The sequence below is a fragment of the Melanerpes formicivorus genome, unplaced genomic scaffold (assembly GCF_026170545.1).
Source record: "Melanerpes formicivorus ecotype bairdi unplaced genomic scaffold, bMelFor1.0.p_v2 SCAF_23, whole genome shotgun sequence".
Lineage (NCBI taxonomy): Eukaryota > Metazoa > Chordata > Aves > Piciformes > Picidae > Melanerpes > Melanerpes formicivorus.
The window spans coordinates 9823432-9844446 of record NW_027142375.1 but is presented as its reverse complement, the minus strand read 5'-3'; the positions used below and the strand labels follow the sequence as shown (position 1 = coordinate 9844446).

The window sequence follows — 21015 nt, the reverse complement described above, 5'->3', positions numbered from 1 at the left end:
TGACTTGGCATCAGATTTGACTGAGTTGCAGGAAATGCTGAGCAGGATTACAAACAATTGTTTGTTTTGTACCTTGTTGTCCTAGCTTACTGAAAGCTGCTAATTATTTTTGTGCCTCAAGTAGCATAAAATGTTTGGATGTTTAGGATTTTAAAGCTGCATTCAGATTTATAACAAAAGATGTTTTTATGGTCATAAGGATCCCCTTCATTTTTGCTAATCTAATCCATTTCCTTTTAAATGCAGTCAGCTAGCATTACGTAGTTATTTATAGACATAAATAATTGCACCCAGGCTGAAGCACAGATTCTGCTTCAGATAGCCAGGGTTGGTTGTTTCCCAAATACTCTGAAATGCCCCTAGACCTCTGGTTTCTTCAGCTGTTAATATGCTTCCCAGACACTCCTCCCAGTCCTGTCATTTTTGCAGAGAAATGTGCAAAATTCTAGTTTTTTTCCGTCCCAAATATCTGCTTCAGAGCCTTAAATATGGATTATCTTTGAAAGCTTGTTTGCTATACAACCATGTATTGTCTTGAGCTTAAAACCAAAAAAGACTTAATGCACAGCAAGTTACGTACAGCATTCCTTGATATTGATGAAATCCAGTGTGGGCTGCACGAGGGATATACAGATTCTTACCCCTATCTCCTGTAGTGTTAACCAGTAGTTTTGCTCCAGGCATTGCAGACATTCTGTAACACTCTTTATCTTCCTGCAGTGAGTCACTTCTCTGAGATTTTGGCACTAAAACCTCTCTGCCTCCTGTCTGCCTGGGAAAGTGCAGTAATATTCCTTTCACAAATGTAGGAGGCTTGGGCTCAAAGCCCATTCTCTTGTTTTGAGTTCTATTCCCCTTCTTTTGTGAGCTACAAACTGTGTGACTTCTTCCACCAAAACCTTGTTGTCTCTTGGGAACTGCCCATTTTACTAGGAAAATTGAGGCACTTGAGACAACCCACATAAGAGACCTGCATTCAAATTCCTGGTCTATATTTCTCAAAAGAATAACACTGACTTGATCCTGTGGAAAAATTGCTGAAGAGGGTGCCTACCAGTGCCAAGAAGGCCATCAAGAAGCCTTGCACTGATTTGTGAATGCTGGAGTTGTGCTCATTAGGCACTTCTCAGCCAGTAGATTTATCTGAGTTGGAGGTCTTAGAGCATTTCAAGGAACCCACTGCTGATGATTAATGGTTTTCCTTACATCCCTTCCAAGAAGTTGCCCATAGTTCCATTAATCTCAATGAAAAAATCAAGTAAACAGACATGCCTGGGAGTTTGAAGGCACCCTATACCACTCAGTACTCTCAGTGTATGCTCCTGCCTGGCCAGCAGTTCTTCCAGTCTCTTCTTCTGACAGAAGCTGACAATTGATACCAATTTTCTTTTGACCTCATTAGCTGACACCTTTCTCAGTAAATGACAGTAGAAGAGGAACACAATAATGGAATTACTTTGGAGAAATTAACAAAACAAAACAGGAAAAGTAGTTTACTGGCTTCCTTGGTGATGGTACTTGTGAAACACAAATGCTGATATATTCAGTGTATTGACCATTTTCAGGCGACCTCAAGTAATGTATATGCAGGGATTGTCAAGGATGTCAGTGGGAGTTTTTGAAAGATGGGATTTGAAAGCTGTTTCTTCTGTGCCATTTTGTTAAATTCATTGATTCTTTAGCAAACATGTAACCCATTTCAGCACCTCTTGGAAAAGATTGCCTCAGAAGCATTGAAAATACTCACCAGCAATTAGGTAATTGAAAAAGATAATCTGCAGCAGTAGGAAGTAAGTTTGCTTTTGTCTGTTGAGAATCATTCATATGACAAGTGTGGGAATTTGGGTTTTGTAATGTCAAAAGTTAGGTGGTTACTATGATGGGCTACAAGTACGAGTTTCCATACCAGTGGGATCAGCTCATAATGGTGGCTTTGGCCAATACACAGTTCTGCAGATGGCTGTAATTTCACATTGAATGTTTTCATACACACTGTCAGCTAGAGCCTTTTTTCTTTTTTTATTCCCTCTATAGCTTGAAGTTTATTCAGCAAAAAATGACCTTGCATAGCAGTTCATTTAGGTTAAAAAAAAAAAAAAAGCTATCTCTTGATTATATCTGAAAAGCTGGATAACTCGGCATTCTTCTTGGATTTATATGGCTTTAGGTTGCAAGGCCTCTTAGTGAGCCATCAGTAATCTCATTCAACTCCAGTGCAGTCCCTTGAATTAATAGGAGATTAAATTGAACTGGCTTTTGTTCATGATGTGTTTTCCTTTGGGTTTGATTTGCCATTGTATAAACCACTTAGCCTATCTGTAAGGGGATTTTTTAGCTCTCCAAGAGACAAAATTATGTTCCAGAGAACATAATGTGGTGTGTGATTAAGTGATGTGCCCTCCCTCAAGTCTGGGAGGTCAGTGTGGGGTCTTTCTTAAAATCTGTATTCTTCTTTTGTAGGTATATGGCAATCAGTTCTCTCAGTGTATTAATTGTTTTTTAAGTTGCAGATATTTTAACACTAAAATAGAATTTTACAGCTCTATTGTTTTCTGTGTGTAAAAATTCCTAGGCTATGACATGTTTGTGGATTTTTTTTATGTATTGCAAACAAGATCACTAAATTCCCTGAGAAGGCATGCTCTGGTATCTCTGTATGTGCAGAACATATGTATTCTATCAGAACTTTATTGACTTACCTTCTGGTCTTACTTTATATTCCAAATGTTTAAGTCTGTTTTCTGAATGCTACTTAGCAGAAAATGCTTGACCTGAAGTGGCAGAAGAATATCATGTTGTTATCCTGGCTGTTAATCATGGATTTCAATCTTTTTTTTTCTTCCTTATTTTTTTTTTGCCTTCTCTGAAAACAGTCAATCAAAATTACAAAACAGAAGTGCTGCAGGTTCCTCTGGAGAGGTAACTGGTGCTTTCTCCATCAGCACAGCCCAGAAATGTTTTCACTATTTAGTAGGGGGTTGTTGCATCCATTAGAGAAAGTGCTCACATTAGTTTATTGTGGTGGTTCCCTAAAGATGCTTTTTATTAATTGCTATAGCTTTCATCTGGATGGAAAGTAAGTTTCACAGATTCATACCATGCTTCTTGCAAGTCCTGCCCTTGCAGAAATGTGGGTGTGCTCTCTCATGAAAACTCTGCTGGGGATCCAGGATCTAAATTGTTGACAAACACAATGAATAAATTAAAAAGCCATACAAACAAAACACCAAACCCAACCATTTTAAAAATAAGTTGCATGTGGTTTTCAAATACTGTAGCCTGTGAAACACAATCTCATCATGAGAACTGATATTTAACCTAGTGTTACAATGAGTATAGGTTCTGAGGATGTTTCCAGTTTACATTGTTCTTGCTCAGGTCATGACCTAATGCTTTGTTTATGAGACGGAAGATGATTTGTTATAGATAGCCTTCACTAGGTGATCTTCCAAAAATAATCCTTATAAATAATCTTTTCCTGTAGGAGATAATGGCTTTTCACAGCCAGCAACCTATTATAACCCAGACCAACTTCCTCCAGAGAATTCTTCCTTTATGGAAAGGAATTTCATCTGCAGGTTACGGTGCCTGCTAGATAATTCATCTGGGTTCCTGGTGAGTATGGAGTTATGTAGAAACTTACACATATGCTTGCAAGTTGGAAATAAGTATTTCAGTATATCAGTATCTTTACAATATGTACAGCGACATAACTTCATTTGTTAAGTGTCCATAGATAGCTGAGGTGCGCAAACCACTGTTGGTAACACTGAATGTGTCTGTCCCTTTCAATGTGTTGTAACAAACAGGTGGAAGTTCTCGCTTCTCATGGCTGTTTCCTCAGTGAAATACAAATAAACATCTGCTTTTGTAAAGTAGTGTGTGTTTGTGGATATAAAACCATTATGAAGATTATTTTCTGTTGGGTATCTTAAACAGGACCATAGTTTTCCCTTACATGGGATAGTTTATGCTTGCTTGTCAGTTCTATGCTTGTCAGTCCTGTAGATTTTAAAAGAAACAGGGTTTTATCGCCCTCTTGATGACTTCTTACAAACAGAACTGTTTGTGTAGCATTTTGCAGTTGTACACATTTGCATACTTTAATGACTGACGGCAACGCAAAATGAGTAGGTAATTGCATGTATGCATGGTGTCACGTTCAATAGAATATCATTAGAAGATCCAGTTTGCTATCACATGTTTGGGCTTCTTGGGCTTTTTGGCTGAACAACCTTCTCATCGGTTCTTTTTCCAGTGAGTTTATCAGTAGATCTTGAAGTGCCATGCTCAGGGATGTAACAATAGTATTCTGTATTAGCTAACTTTTGTATGTGCAGTGCTTCAAAGCTTGAATCTGCTGGGTCTTAAAATGTACAAATCTGTTTTACATACCAGAAATACCTTACTTTTAGGTATCTCCAACATGTAACAAGTACTTTTTTTTTTCCTTATCCTTAGGCTATGAATTTTCAAGGACGATTAAAGTTTCTCCATGGACAAAACAAGAAAGGGAAGGATGGTACTACACTGTCTCCTCAGCTCGCCCTGTTTGCAGTAGCTACTCCCCTGCAGCCACCCTCTATCCTTGAGATACGAACCAAAAACTTCATCTTCAGAACTAAACATAAACTGGATTTCACGCCTACAGGCTGTGATGCAAAGTAGGTGTAAATTATTTTGCATACTACTCTAATAATTTGCTGATGAGATACATTTCAAATACACACTTGAAACCTTAAACCTGATTACTGTTTCAGCCAATACTGATGGTTAAACAACCATCAGGAATGGTTAGGGTTTTTCAGCCCTGAAAGTAAGTAAAAAGAAAGTAAAGAGAAATGGGTTGTCATAGAATACCAATGAATTGGGGAAAAAGGTAAGTTTTATGTTTAAATCTGACTAAAATGTCATTTTTTAAGTGATAGGAGGTGTTTTGTTTTGTGCTACAAATGTACAATTGAAAGGGAAAATATGTAAAAATACAATGACTTTTACACATTTCCATACTATTCCCTCTGGAAAAAAAAACCAGGAGACCCTACTGCACTGGATCAATATAATGCTGCTATGCATCAGTGTGGCAAGAAGCCAAATAAGATGCTGCCTTATTGAAAGAAAAGACTCTCAGTTCCTTCCTTCTCCCCTCTCTTTGGGCCTGATAATGCTTCCAAACTCATTTTCAGTGCAATCTCTCATATGGGTTTCAGTGAGTACTTACAGGATAATGTAGGGTCAAAGTACTGGACACTCTGCTGATAAACCAAAATCTTTTTCTTGAGTTCTGAAAACTGATACGAGTAAAAGTTAAAATGTTAGCACAAGCTTTTCTTTCCTCTGTTTTCATTACACTTCACTTGAAAACTTCCATTTTTGCCGTATTTTACACTTGCACATGTTGTTCCAAATCACTACTTTCTCCTTTTTTATTTTTCACCCTCTGTTTTTCAGTTTATTTCTTTGTTTGAAATTCTGTTTCAGTCTTTTTAACTGTTTCATTCTACCCTGTATTTCAGAGTACTCATCCAAATGCTAAGTTGGTCTTCTTTATCTATAGTAAGGTACTCTAGTTTTAGCTGCAAGGATCAAACGTGGCTCTACTGCCAGTTTTACTCTGAGGCATGTCTTAGAAAATTTAAATGCAAATGTAGAGGTCCCAAACCTCTCAATAGCAGGAGGGATGTAGTTCTGAGGTAGGCCTTGTTTTTAATGTTAAGCTACTTAAAAATACTAATTTAGGCAAGGAGTCTTAGATAACTGTAGTTCCTATTTCATTCTACATGCTAGCACCTATAGGTTAAGTAATATGAAATAGGGCTAAACAGTGTCATTTGTTGCAGCAAATGGGAGCTGCCTGCTCTAAGTGAATATGATCAAATATTTGAAATTAAGAGTCCAGCTGAACTGTAGATCCTAGTCACTGAAGGCAACTTGAGGAAGTCATTCAAAGTTTGATGTAACTGTCTTTTATTAGAACCATCATGTTTCAACATACAATTGATATTGCAACAAAACATAGTTAGCACTTACGTCTGCAGTGTTCTAGCTGTGATTAACGTGCTTGTCATTCGTCCTGTGAGTTCGTTCAGGAGCAGTGTTGCAATTACTTTGTTTTCACCTTTCAGAGGAAAGATTGTCCTGGGATACACTGAAGCTGAGCTGTGTATGAGAGGAACAGGATACCAGTTTATTCATGCAGCCGATATGCTTTATTGCGCTGAAAATCATGTCCGAAGTAAGTTTCATTCTCTAAGAAAAGCTGAAAAATCCAAGCATGGGTTATACTCATGTTGAAAAAAATACTGTGATTTCTTAATTTTAATTTTTTTGCTATTTTTATAAAAGTGGTCATTAACAAAAACAGCACTATTCATTTCATGACCCTTTAAAGTTATCTATTCCAGCTGCTGTCGCATCTTGCTCTTCCACTTCCTTCTGTGTTGCACCCAACTTCTGCTTTTTCAACAACTTCCTTTGGACAAAGAGGCTATTTCAAAGATAGATTTCCTCTTAGGAAGTTAAATGAAGCATTTTCCTTTGATATCAGTGTAAGATTTAAACCAGAAATTAATCTCTAAGTTAGCATGCAAGTCTCCTGTACATTTCTGGGTTTGGTTCTTGGCATCTTGATTAGTTTTAGGTAACAAATAAGGAGAGAACCGGAATGTTTCAAGCTAAGGTAGCAGCGTTCTGATGTCTGTTTAGTGGCTTGATTTCTTTACCTTATTTGTTTTGGTTAGCTGTCTTTGGAGGTTACAGAAACATCTTCAGGATATTGTGTTGCTGCTACTTTTCTACTGACTGCTCTTGAAAAACTTTTTTCTTTTGCCTCCTTGTAAACAGTTAAATAGTGCTCCCCCTTAATTATGTTAGTTCTTATTCTATTTTAAGCAGACTTTGTGTTTTAGATATAGCTCAGTCACTGTTGTGTATCAGCGGGTTTGTTTGCTTGATATGGAATAAGAAAGAAAATATTTACATTAAAAAAGAGATGAAATTCTGGCTTGAAACTGTCTTAAAAATGCTTTTGCTCCATTTCTGGTGCTAAGACGTTAATTATTTTTATATTTTTTATTATTTTTTTTCAATCTTGAAATTGGAATGTTTCCAGCAGTGCAGAACACAAATGTACTGTTTCTGAAACATTGGTGGTGGGAGTGAAAAATAATAGATTTTGAGGCATCTCTGTGTTAGCCAGTCAGAATGTGAAAGAACTGGATTCTGAGTTAAGTCACTTTTCAGACATCTAGTACGTATTAATATTTCTTATTACAGAAGTACTGGATGAAGCTCCATATAGGGTGCTGCCAATCTGTAGTGGTTTTCTTGCAATTCCTTGAAGATTTGGCTTTTATTTTACCAGTAGACATCTTCCAGATGATTGATCATCCTGTTTCAGTAGGAACCCATGAGAGCCACGCAGAAGTGGGTGACTGAGGACGAGGCTTGTAAAATTGCTCTGCAGATGAGATTACTTTCAAGACATGCCAAATTTCCCTCTTTTTGTTCTCTGGACAGTAAATGGTATGCTTACTCTTTAACCCTAGTGATGAAGACTGGTGAGAGTGGAATGACTGTATTTAGGCTTTTAACCAAAGAAAATCGATGGGCCTGGGTACAGGCAAATGCACGCCTCGTCTACAAAAATGGAAGGCCGGATTACATCATTGCCACACAGAGACCTCTGACGTAAGTCACCACTGCAGGAAGCAGTGTACTACAGACCATGACAAATCTTGAGCATGCTTATATTCAGAAAGGAATTCTTTATATTAGCATAAATTCCCTTTAAACCCTGAACTCTGAAAACTTCTTTCAATACTTTAACAAACATTGAAAAGAATTCAGATAATTCAGTACTTAAGTAGCATAGTCTTTTATGTGTACAACTTAAGATATTTTGATTTCATTAAAAAAATAAGAACAGCAGTACAAGCACCAAGTTATTCTATTCAACCAATTTTTAAGTCAATGTCTCTGTTAATAAAAACTAAGAAATCCATCTGCAGCCTTGTAGAATAAACAATGGATAACTTAATTACATGCTTTATGATGTTGAACCGAATTCTACATAATATGGAATTCAGCATTATTATACAGGTTAAACAATTTTGCTAAGGAGTCTGTTAAATGGAGAAAATGAGGTATTTCAGTATTACAGAATCACAGAATATATCTGGTCGAAAGAGACCTCAAAGATCATCCAGTCCAACCCTCAACCCAGCACTGAAGAGTCAACAGTAAACCATGTCCCTAAGCACCAGGTCCACACACCCTTGAACACCCCCAGAAATGGTGACTCCACCACTGCCCTGGGCAAGCTGTTCCAACATTTGATAACCCTTTCAGTGAATAAATATTTCCTAATATCCAGCCTAAACCTACCCTGGCACAGTTTGTAACCATTTCCTCTATTCCTGTGACTTGTCTTCAAGGAGAAGAGGCTGTCCCCTCCTCAACTCAACCTTCCTTCAGGTAGCTGTAGAAAGTGATGAGGCCTCAGCCTCTTCTTCTCCAGACTGAACAACCTCAGATGCTCTTCATAGGCCATGTGCTCCACACCCTTCAAGAGCCTCATTGCCCTTACCTGGACATGCACCAGCACCTCATTATCCTTCCTATAGTGAGGGACCCAGAACTGAACACAATACTCGAAGTGTGGCCCCACCAGTGTTCAGTACAGGGGGATGATCACCTCCCTGCTCCTGCTGGCCAGGGAAGTGATCATCCCCCTGTACTGAAGTATTCATTCCCCTGGTATTAAAGTATTCATTTACTCACCATGCCAAGAAAAACATAAGGCATGGAACAAAGCCCACCTATTTTCATTACAGCTTATAATGCACAGAAAATGGTGTATACTATCTAGATTTACTTACAAATCTAGTATGTAAAGGTGGTTTTACAGTCCTAAGCTCCTTATTTCATAATCTGCATCTTGGTGTAAGTCTGCCAAGTTGAGCAGGAATAGTTAGGAATTTGAAAAATGCCTGCAAATAAAATAGTTCATTTTTAAAATATGAATTCCAGGGGACAAAAAGATTCCAGTAACTGTTCAGTACTGCAGTGTTATGCTATGTATCTGGTTTATTTTCAGAGATGAAGAAGGGGCAGAACATCTGCGGAAGCGTAACATGAAGTTGCCCTTCATGTTTGCCACTGGTGAGGCTGTGTTGTATGAGGTATCTTTCCCTATGTCGAGCCTCATGGATTCTTCTCAGATGAAGAATAAAAGCACGACGGGAAAAGGAGCCAAATCAATACCACTCAATGATTCCGTGGATCCAAGCTCGCTCCTCGGTGCCATGTTAAGGCAAGATGAGTCTGTCTATCTCTGTCCTCCAGCATCACATAAACTTTCCTTTGAGCGGAACTTGTTTGCCGACAGCAGGGATGACCTGGGCGGTGTTGTTGGCAGCAGCTGGATGGATAATCTCCTACCGTCTGGAAATCACAGTGTTCTCAAACGGGAACTAATGGAGTGTTCCCAGGACAGTTCTCTGCCGCTTCCTGAAGACAGTGCAGCACTCTTTCAAGATAACAAAAGCAGTGATTTGTACAGTGTCATGAAAAATCTGGGTATTGACTTTGAAGATCTAAAGTGTATTCAGCAGGATGAGGAGTTTTTTAAAACTGAGTTATCTGGTGTGGATGACATTGGGGACATCGACATAACAGATGAAATCCTGACTTATGTTCAGGATTCCTTAAATAAGTCAGACTTCTTATATTCAGGCTGTAACCAGCAGCAGCCCTTGGTTCAGAATGAAGGTTGCTTGGTACATCAAGAGTTAGACCCACATCAACATCATCAGCACCAGCTCATGGAGCAGCAGCAGCAGCAGCAGCATCTCTGTCAAAAGATGAAACATATGCAAGTCAATGCGATGTTCACAAATTGGAGCTCTGACACCAGCATGCCTCTTGGCTGCTCTCAGCAGCAGCCCCAGCAATATGTATTCCCTGATATGCATGCCACTACATCTGAGTTCTCTTACAAATCAGAAATCAACACTTCCCCTTACTCATGTAGGCAGGAGTTTACACCTTACAAGCAACCCACAGCAATGATGCCACAGCTCTCTAATTTTGCTCAAATGGATTTCCCTGTAGCAGGTTTTGACAGATCAACCTATTCTAATTCTTCCAACTTGGAGGGTTTTCTCAATTGTTTGCAGCAAGTCCCTGAAAATCGTGCGTGTGGGATAAACTCTGAGTCAGTCATGCTGACTCCTCAAACATGCTACACAGGTGCTGTTTCCATGTACCAGTGCATGCAAGAAGCACAGCCCAGCTGTGTGGATCAAATGCAATATGATCCAATGATGGCAAGTCAACAGACATTGTCCAACAAGGTAAGATAAACAGCATTGCTGCACTGCTTGCGCTTGGAATCGTGTTCTTAACTGGTAGGGGTGGCTACTGGAATGCAGAGTTGGTCATAACTGAGTCACTGAATTTGAAACAGATGGGTTAGCAGTGTGTGGGACCCCATGCTAGCTTGAAGAGAGTTGCAGTTGGTCAAGTTTTTATGTACGTGTATCTACAGCCTGGTGGCTCCTTGAGCAAAAGTGAGTGAACTGATCTGTTGTACCTAGCAGTCATTTTTCCAGTAGGAGCAAGGAAAAAGCAGATTGGTCAAAAGCTTGGAATTTCCTTAGATATCTTTTTGAGGCATGGAATGATGTCAGTAATACTGTCTGGCATACTTGTTTTCATGAAATATGTTGTAAAGATCCAAAAAGAAAATCTTGCTTTTAAAAAGTTAGTGGTCCCTAGCTGCCCGGATTCTTTGATTTTAGGATTACTTAAAGCATCACATTCTAACAGCACATAAATAGCATGAAACATGATAAACTACTGCATTTCTACAGACATGATACTGCAAAAACTGTTACTCTTGCTGTAAGTGAAAGCTTGTTCTTCAAGTTGCTAAGTGGTCTGCTGAAGACAAAAGAGCAGGAAAAAAATGATACTTATAGTAGATAAGATGGAATTTTTTCATGCTGTGCAAAGGAGACTACTCAGTAAAGCCATAAAAGAGAGAAGCCTGAATGTAGGACAGACTACAGTTTTAAGCACAATTCTTCATAGGTAAAATTAAAGTAGAAATAAAATTTCAAAATCAATTACTAAGGCAGTTCCTGATTCTGAATAACCTTTAGAATAGAATAGAATAAACAAGGTTGGAAGAGACCTTCAAGATCATTGCGTCCAACCTATCAACCAATCCAGCCCACCTAAACTAACCCATGGCACCAAGCACCCCATCAAGTCTCCTCCTGAACACCTCCAATGATGGTGACTCCACCATCTCCCCAGGCAGCTCATTCCAATGGGCAATCACTCTCTCTGTATAGAACTTCTTCCTCACATTCAGCCTAAACCTCCCCTGGTGCAGCCTGAGACACTATCCTCTTGTTCTGGTACTGGCTGCCTGGGAGAAGAGACCATCATCCGCCTGTCTACAACCTCCCTGAAGTACTGTGAATTGTAGCATTTATTTCTGTTAATGCTGCTCAAGTACAGAGCCTTGTTTATTTATTTATTTAACCTCAAGGAGTTTATGTACTACAGTACTGATCCTGCATGCATAAGCATTTACAGAATAAAACTATTAATTGACATTTAACCTACACAAGGCAGAAGTGAGGAATGCCAGTAGAGCATACCCAGATATTGGCATGCTTCATATAAGTACAAAATAATACATCCTTTCTAAAACTGCTTCACTAGTGGAAAAAAGATAATTGCAGAATTGCAGAAATTTTGCTAAAATGTAGGGCAGTTCAGCAAGATGAATTGCTTCTGCCAGAGTGCCCAAGGGCTGGAATAGCATGAAGTGCCTGGCAAACCACAGTGTACAAGCTTGCACAGTGCTTGCCTCTATGTTGCCTGGCTGTGGTCAGTGTTGTCAGTCCTTCGTAGTGCTTAATAATAGGGTTTCAGAGCAGTTCCAGGGTCATCCAAGTTCATCCCTATAATAGTATAGAATTTTCTTTTCACAAAGGTGTACTGCTGTGGTGCATCAGTACCTGAACAGCTGTTGTGTAAGCAGTTCATACAGAATCAGAGAATGTTTGAGCCAGCAGTGTGCCCAGGTGGCCAAGAAGGCCAATGGCATCCTGGACTGCATTAGGAATAGTGTGGCCAGCAGGAGCAGGGAAGTCATTGTGCCCCTGCACTCTGCATTGGTTAGGCCACACCTTGAGTACTGTGTCCAGTTCTGGGCCCCTCAGTTTAAGAAGGACATTGAAACACTTGAGCGTGTCCAGAGAAGGGCAACAAGGCTGGGGAGAGGCCTTGAGCACAAGCCCTGTGAGGAGAGGCTGAGGGAGCTGGGATTGTTTAGCCTGGAGCAGAGGAGGCTCAGGGGTGACCTCATTGCCCTCTACAACTACTTGAGGGGAGGTTGTAGCTGGGAAGGGGCTGGTCTCTTCTCCCAGGCAACCAGCACCAGAACAAGGGGACACAGTCTCAAGCTGTGCCAGGGGAGCTTTAGACTCTAGGTGAGGAGAAAGTTCTTCACCGAGCGAGTTGTTTGTCATTGGAATGTGCTGCCCATGGAGGTGGTGGAGTCACCATCCCTGGAGGCATTCAAGAGGAGATTGGACGTGGCACTTGGTGCCATGGTCTAGTCATGGGGTCTGTGTTGATAGGTTGGACTCGATGATCCTCGAGGTCTCTTCCAACCTTAGTTATACTGTGATACTGTGATGTTAGGGGTTGGAAGGGACCTCAAATGATCACCTAGTCCAACCCCCCTGCTGGAGCAGGCTCACCCAGAGTAGGTCACACAGGAATGTGTTCAGGTGGATTTTGAATGTCTCCAGAGAAGGAGACTGCATTCCATTTATTTGTTTTTAATGGTTGGTTTCAATTACATTTATTTTGTAGATTATTTTGTTGCTATTCTGCTTTTATCATTTTTGTTACACCCTCTTTTCATTATTCTTCTGCTTACTTTTTTTCTCATCTGTCTGTAAACCAGCATTAAACTATGATTAATAACAAAAGCTGCATCTATGAATGCAATAAATGAATGTTTATTGCTTCATATTTACTTAAATGCTGTGCTGCAGTGATAGTGCTGCGTTTTGCTTGTTTGTCAAAGATAATGAACAAAGGCTGCTTTGTGAAAACTTATCCTTAAGTTGTTCAGAGGCAAATCCACCCCCTCTTGCTATAGCACATCAGTGCTGTGTGCATGTGGATAGCATTGCATCAGCAGAAGCATGGTGCAGAACTGATATAACCCTTGTACCTGTTGGCGCCTGTTTAATCCTGAAGAGAGCTGCTAGACATTTGCTCAAATGAGCTTAAAAGAGGAGCACACTTCTTGATGAGATAAGGAAGGATTATTTCTCCAAACCCTTTTGTAAAAGTGATCACAGGTTGCCAACTGGGTGCAGTGGCAGGTGGGAAGTCCCTGTGTATTCCTAAAAGCAAATAGCATTGACTTTTGCAGCCCCTGCTGCTATGTACGGTTCACATGGTAAAAAACCACAACATCTCTTGTGTCAGATTGTGTTTGGTTTTGACTGCTAGTGACACCTGCCAAGTACAGATGGAGGGCAAAGTAGGGCTCTCTGTTAACCCAAATTATGATGCTGAGACGTGTTTTAATGCAGAAACAATTTTTACTTGGAAATGTCATTGCTCCAAAGATAACCTTACATTTATATATGCTTATATTACAGAGATTGTATTTAGTCTTGTATCAGAGGAGTTAAGAACTTCAAAACATGTGAACCTATAGGAACTAGTAAGTTAGAAGCATAGCTGTTGCACTTAAAGTAGGTTTGTACTGTATCACCTATGCCAAAGCCATGCTGGCAACTGATACACATTTCCTTATTGTAAATAGGAAAAATAAACTCAGGGTTTGGTCTCATTACTAATTGATAACTAGGAAAGATGTGACTAAGCAGATAGGATATATACGTCTGAGCCTACGTTCACAGAGCCAAACCGAAGTAGGGCAGTCTTTGTGGCTGGATTTAGCACACTGATGTCCCTGTCAGCTGTTGGAGTCTGCACAAAGGGCAGACGTTGCTGCACAAGCTATGGCTGGTATCCTTTCCTCAAGCCTTCTAACTCCCATCGATTTCTACATGAAAAGACCAGGGGATTAGAAAGCCAGAAGGGTCTATTGTGGTCATCTGCTTTGACCTTCTGTCTAATTTATAATTGTGGAAGGATCACAGCCAGTGCAGTCTAAGAACACTTTCAGGCCTTAGATTATTTGATAGCTTGTTTAAGGTCCTTTATTGAGCAGGTGAAACCTTGCTAAGTACTAGACTCTGTATTGAGAACTTTCTTAGTAATTTTAATGAGCATGCTGATCTTGTTAATGAAGAATATTGAAATAATCTTCTTTCAGAAGTAATCCTAGCTTATGTTACGGTAGCTGTCTTTCAAAGTATGGCAACTTTAATTAAAAATGTAATTTGTATGGCTGTGGTCTTCTAAATGACTTAGATATGTGCACAGTTAGTCAGATTTCAGTGTTTACATGGAAGAAAAAAAAAGTTTGCAAAGTGCAACGTGTTTTGATAGATGAATGAATGTGGGGTGTATGTTTTTAAGGATAAACCTTGAATGAAGGGAGTACTTGGAGTGTAAGCTACTCCCAAAGAGATGGTGGAAATGTTTAAAATACTTTGCTGTATTTTCTTTGCATGACTGAATGGACCATTTTGCAGATAAGTGACTTTTCCATAGCATGACAGGAAGCAGCATATCAGATGATTAAAATAATCCTATGAACAATTATGTCAAGACTGATGAAAGCCATTCATGGCATTGTCAATGTGAAGACCGTTTGTCAAAAAAAGCCCACCCTACGACAGCTCAGCCTGGGGATTGACTGCAGTACACTTCAGCTTGCTGATAGGACTACATCTGCATTCCCAGAAGAGCTGTAGTCTGGATCCTATCTCAGACATGAAAATATGTAAATAGGTTGTTTTTTAAGATGTAACAGCTGTCTGTGGAAATGCAGAGTGCACAGTCAGACTGTGCTTTCTACAGATGATGATTCAGACCCTGCTTTAATGCAAATTTAATTATCATAATTCAGTATTTTAAAAATAAATAAGGAATATAAATAAAGTAAGTATACATTGTATTTTGAGGTTTCATCCAATCTGTGTCTTTAGGAGGATTCTTAGAAACTTACAAATGAATTGATTTCCTATACTCACCACTTACATTATCTTTTTTTCCTGCCAGTTCCAAAACGGTTTCAATGGAGGAAATGTAAATGAAGCATATCCCTCTCAGTTAGATGTGATCAATAATGCACAGACTGCCACACATCTTCAGCCTCTTCATCATCCAACAGAACCCAGATCCTTCTCAGATTTGGCATCTAGTGGATTTATGTGATTCAGATCTAGAGCTCCATCTGTGATTTTGTCTGGGTGTCGGGCTGCTCGGAGGAAAAGCTTGACAAACCTATCTTTGAGCATTGGACTTTAACAGCTAAATTACGTGTTGAAACTAGGAGGTTGGTTGCACTATATACTGATGGGTATGTAATCCAGGACCTGGCTTTTTTAGAGTGACAGGTGGAATTAAGGCTTCTGACTAAAAGTATGCATGTGCTGTTTTCCATCAGACTGACTGTGTCACTGCAGTATGGATTACATACATCCTAAAGACTGCGTCATGCTACACAACATAAGATAAGGCAAATGGTTTTGTTGTTTAGAAAATAATTGGGCACTTTACAAATAGCATCAATGGCACAAGGAAGATAATTTCACGTGTGGATTATTTCCAGACTTTATTCTTTAAGAACTATTAAAAAGCTCTGAATTCATGAGAATCTAAAGCACTTAATTTTAATGCATAGTAAGCTCTTTAATCACTTATTTTATATTTAAATATTTTTTGGTTTAAGTCTCCATTTCTAGCACTTTAATAGAAGGCTTAATACAAGGATATGATATGCAACTTCAGGTTTTCTATGAAACAGACCCCTTGCATTCCTCCTTTTCTTGTCAACCTTAAGTGCCTCACAATTTAGCTACCTTGTTTCTGATGGGAGCTTAACTCACTATAAAGGTCATCCATATTATGTGAATTTTTATCTAACATCTACAGTGCTACTAGCTATATTTGTTTTTTTTTTGCCCCCTAAAGATAATTTGTTTAGAGAATGACTTAATTCTTCATCTGTGGATTTCTTACACTGTTATCGGGAGTTACTAATGTTCTAAATTTAGTTCAGCGAAAGAGTTTGGGTTCATTCTGTACTGCTTTTCTGCTTTCTTCAGGTAATACAGGGTATATTAAAAAAAGCAGATTTTGGTGAGAGGGAGGAGCAGATCCTCAGGATTAGTTTTTGATTATTTATACTGAAAAACATGTGCCTTATCTTGTGTTAAAACGCTCATAATGTTCTTTAGAAATAATACAAGGCTGCTCTATGCAAATATTTTCATTAAAATGGATATTGAAAAGAACTGCATTTTAAATAAAGGGGAAAGGAGTCTAAACAGCAGTTGGTATTGACATTTACTTTGACTGCAGTTTTCAATGTTTGTAGAGGGGGGGGAAAAGGTCAGTTTGGGTTTAAACTTTATCCCTAGCAAGTTGCACTGCAAAGTAAAGAGCGGTTAGTCTTTCCGTGTGTGTTGAGCCATTTGAAAAGCTTTGTGCAAAACAGGAAATTGGGAAGTGAAAAAAGTCATTAGTGAGATTCCCAATGTAACAGGTTTTCTTTTCAGGAAAAAAATCCTAAGGAAAAAAAAATCAAACAAACAAAAAAACCCCAACCAAACAAAAAACCCAAACCAAGCAAACAAACCACCAAACAACATCCGTGAAAATATTCTGGGGTTTTGTTTTGTTTTTATCTGAGAGGATTGTTAGAATTGCAGACACCAATGTTTGGTGCAAAATAATAATCTACACGAACAATACAGAAATGTGTACATGTTCCAAATATTTCCTACTTTTGTGTGTTGTATAGCTCATATGTAATGTCTTTGTAAAATACTTTAAACCAATTAAAGCGTTACATCATCGTATGTTAAGAACCATTTTAGTGCGTCTGTTATATACAATATAACACAGCAGCTTAGCCAGTTCACTTAAACCAGGAAAAAAGTAAATTGGCTCCCTCCAGCTGGTTGTTAATATTGTTTAATAAAAAGGCAATCACTTAAAATTGGAATCCTTTTGCAGCTGAAACATGCTTTCTTTGAAGAGCATTTTTTTTCTTCCATGCTGTATGGTGTGATGATATGATACACTAGGCCAAACTTCTAATACAGGTGAATCGTTTCAGCAGTTCTCTTAAGTGAAATTACCATATAAGAAAGGGATATTAAAGAAGCAATTACAATTCAGGAAAAGCCCATCACGGCATTGTGGGCTGCATTACAAGGTTTCTTTTTTATTTAACATAAATAAGTGAAATGTTTCAGATTTTGTTCTCGGCACAAGGCACCATTTACAGATGTAATTAATATCATTTGAATTAAGTTCTGATTCTGTCAATCCATATTGGAGGTCTTGTTTCAAGCCAATATCTGAAACGTCTTCCATATCTAGCTAGTGTATCATGTTTGCATTTGAACTTGAAACTTGGAAAAATGCTGTCAACCCGGAAGGTTCAAAGGGATAATGTGTGTTTTACATCTTGCAAACCAGTATATATCCTGTTTCTGAATTTAGTTGAACCAAATACATGTTGTCCTATCACTAAGTGCCAAGGATGCAGTACAGCAGCTGTGCTGCCCTACTTACTGTACACAAGTTAGTTGTTTATATGCATATCAGCGTATTTTGTGCATTACCTTATGCGTACAATGTTGACTGTATTAGTGCACTCTTGATCTGCACCAAACTGTACCTACAGTGCACAGATGTTTCTGAACTGGATCTCTATTAGCCCTTCAGGTCTGTTATAAGTAAGATTATAAGCCAGTGTTAGTCAGTATTACTGTCCGTTTTTGTATAAGTTTTCTTAGCTCGTTTTTCTTTCCGGTTCTTAGCTCTCCCTTGCTATGCCTGCACATACCATGCAGTACACCTCTTGCATTAAGGTATGGTTTTGTAGAGTTCTTGCTCATCTCCGGTAAAGTTTGTAAGACATATGGTAATAAAATAATCACTTGAATGTAGCTGAAATGTATGTTCTTTTACTGCAAAAGTGTTTGATTTCAGCAGTATACAAAGAAAAAAAGGTTATCGTGCGGTTACCAATACCTTCTGAGAGCTCGTCCTTGGATAGTTTACAGAACTGTGGTTATTGACGTCACTGTGGACTTTGCACTTCTCTGAATATTAGATGCAAATACAATGTATATAATTTAGTGGTGAACAAATGTGTATTTGTCCATGGAATTACTATTTTATACATGCATGAAAATGAGTTTATAAATAAACTTTGTAAATAGTAAGCCACAATTAGCAGTCGGAAGACTTCTATATTCATTGCTTAGTGACAGTAAATTCACAGCTGAGCAGTGCTGAGGCAGGAGCAGATTTCTGTGTATGTGCTGCATAGATGCAAGCAAAAGACTCAAGCTAGTCCCATCCTCTACCTTGTTATGATGTCAATGCTATCAAAGTCTCCAAAGTGGCTCATAGGATATCCTCAAATGGAGCATACTCTCCTCTTACTTGCTCCAAGTGGAACAGTTTAGACTCGAGGTGAGGAGAAAGTTCTTCACCGAGTCGTTCGTCATTGGAATGTGCTGCCCAGGGAGGTGGTTGAGTCACCTGGAGGCGTTCAAGAGGGGATTGGACATGGCACTTGGTGCCATGGCCTAGTCATGGGGTCTGTGTTTATAGGTTGGACTCGATGATCCTCAAGGTCTCTTCCAACTTTAGTTATACTGTGATACTGTAATTTACTTTGCAAATAACTGAGCAAGGGATATATCCATTAGTCTAGGAGCTAGGACATGCACTTGGGACATCTGGATTCTTCAGTATGAGATGCTAGGTGCTCAGACACTGAGGCCTGGCAATTAGAGCACTCATTCTGCTCTTCACCAGCACTTCTTACGTTCTCTTGAGGAGAAAAGTGTTATCAGCTCTGGGTGGAGATTTAAATGGAAAAACATCAAAACAAAACCGAACAACACACACAAAAAACCAACCCAGCCTGGCCTTTCTACTTGGGTTTACAGCTGCAGTAGATGAAGGATCTCTGTAGCTGTGCTATAGGTGGTCTTATCAGCAAGGTTATTCCCTTAGTTTTTAGCTGTACATGCTGCCATTGATGATTTTGAAAGCACAGGGGTTGGTGGGGGTATTCTGAGTTCTTGTCAACATTATAATTGTCATGGCCTCAGAGGCCTGTTTATACAGAAGCTGCAAATTGCTCTTCAAGTTATAAGCTATGGAGGAGAATGACTTTCTACCAGTAAAGGTTCAACTACTATGCTAACAGCTGACCAGGCTTCACAGTACTGCCAGTCATTATAAAAAATAGAGCAATCCTTTGATTGCAGAAGTCTCTAAAATTGCTGAACAAGATGGCACAGCATTTATGAGTCCCTAGAGGGTGATGGTAGAATTGCTGTGTAACATGCATGCACACAGAGCAGCCTCTGATCACAAAGGCATGTGTTAATCATGCTGACATCTGATCAAACTGTGGAAAGCTAATATGAGCCTGTGACACCTCATTCATTATAAAGAAGGATCTGCATTACATTCCAGACCTAGACTTCTCCTTTATGAGGAAAGGCTGAGGGAGCTGGGTCTCTTTAGCTTAGAGAGAAAGAGACTAAGGGGTGACCTTATTCATGTTTGTAAATATGTAAAGGCTGAGTGCCAAGAGGTGGGAGCCAGGCTCTGCTTCGCGATGCCTGATGGTAGGACAAGGGGCAATGGGTGGAAGTTGAGGCATAGGAAGTTCCATGCAAACATGAGGATAATTGTTTTCACTGTGAGGTGGACAGAACACTGGAGCAGGCTGCCCAGGGGAGTTGTGGAGTCTCCCTCTCTGGAGATGAATCAAAACCCACCTGGATCTGTTCCTGTGTGATCTGCTCTAGGTGAGCTGGTGGGCGCTAGGACTAGATGATCGAGGCCCTTTCCAGCCCCTACTACTTTGTGATTCTGTGGCTTAAAGTCAGCACAAACTTTTGCGTACTTAATGTCCCAAGTCTGCTTTCACTCTCTCAAGAGTTCTTAATAAAATAAAACCAAGGAAGTACTTAAGACAAAGGGGAGTGTTGCTGACTTAATGCTTCAACTTCTGTATTGCTAGGCAAAACAACGGCAAAAACTTAAGATAAACCTCATTAACATGCTTCTAAACTTGTCCCTTCAAATGTAGTGTGGAGTCACATTCATCAAGTTTGTTCCATTCCATTCTTGTTTTATAGACCTCTAAACCCATCATTTAAATGTTTGTTGCCACAGGTGAGAAAACTACAGATTTTCTGATTCAGCTGTGTCTGCAAGACTTGTGGAAGTTCAACACGCTTTGAAACCAGCATGCCAGTTGTTCTCCAGTGATAAAATTTGGACAAAATTGAAACATGCCAAAAGATTCAGATCCAAGGGGATGTTCCACTGGAACATATTTCATTGTTTATTTTTAGAAGATGTAGTTATTTGTGTATTAATGGACACATTTGCCTACCTGCTCCCAGGAGTCATGTAAACCTTGCGTAGAACCTGCTCCGATACATGCTAGCAAAATAAAACCAAGTGAAGCTTTTTATTCACATGCTATCAATGTTTTTTTTGTAGCTTCTGTGGCTTCTAGTAAATACAGCTGTGTAGATTCTGCAGAAAGAGCCAAACTGTAGTATGAAAATCTCTTCAAATCATTTTCACAAGTAGCTTCCAGATGGCAAAGGCAGACAAGGAGTTTAGATATGCTATGGGAGTCTGCATAGCAAGAACAGTTGCTTCATGGCTGCAGTAGTTTCCCATTTCCTTGGAGAGCAAGGTAGCTAAACTCCTGTCACAATTCTGCAAAGTAGCTGAAGTCCCTAACAGGACATTAAAAGGATAAATGGCTCAGAACTGCTGCTG

At 39.3% G+C, this 21015-nt stretch overlaps 1 protein-coding gene across 2 annotated transcripts in view; it reads left to right on the top strand.

Moving 5' to 3' along the window:
• The window catches only part of AHR (aryl hydrocarbon receptor), a 61060-nt gene extending 40353 nt beyond the window's left edge, over positions 1-20707 (top strand). Inside the window, exons 6-11 of one of the 2 annotated variants that reach the window (XM_068152485.1) lie at positions 3485-3615; positions 4462-4664; positions 6126-6235; positions 7548-7689; positions 9098-10355; positions 20395-20707. In XM_068152485.1, the coding sequence (XP_068008586.1) occupies positions 3485-3615; positions 4462-4664; positions 6126-6235; positions 7548-7689; positions 9098-10355; positions 20395-20418 (1868 nt within the window). In that variant the 3' untranslated portion in view covers positions 20419-20707. Of the gene's footprint in view, positions 1-3484; positions 3616-4461; positions 4665-6125; positions 6236-7547; positions 7690-9097; positions 10356-15234 lie in introns of both variants that reach the window. The other variant, XM_068152484.1, reaches the window with a different exon arrangement.
• The last annotated feature ends 308 nt before the right edge of the window (positions 20708-21015 follow it).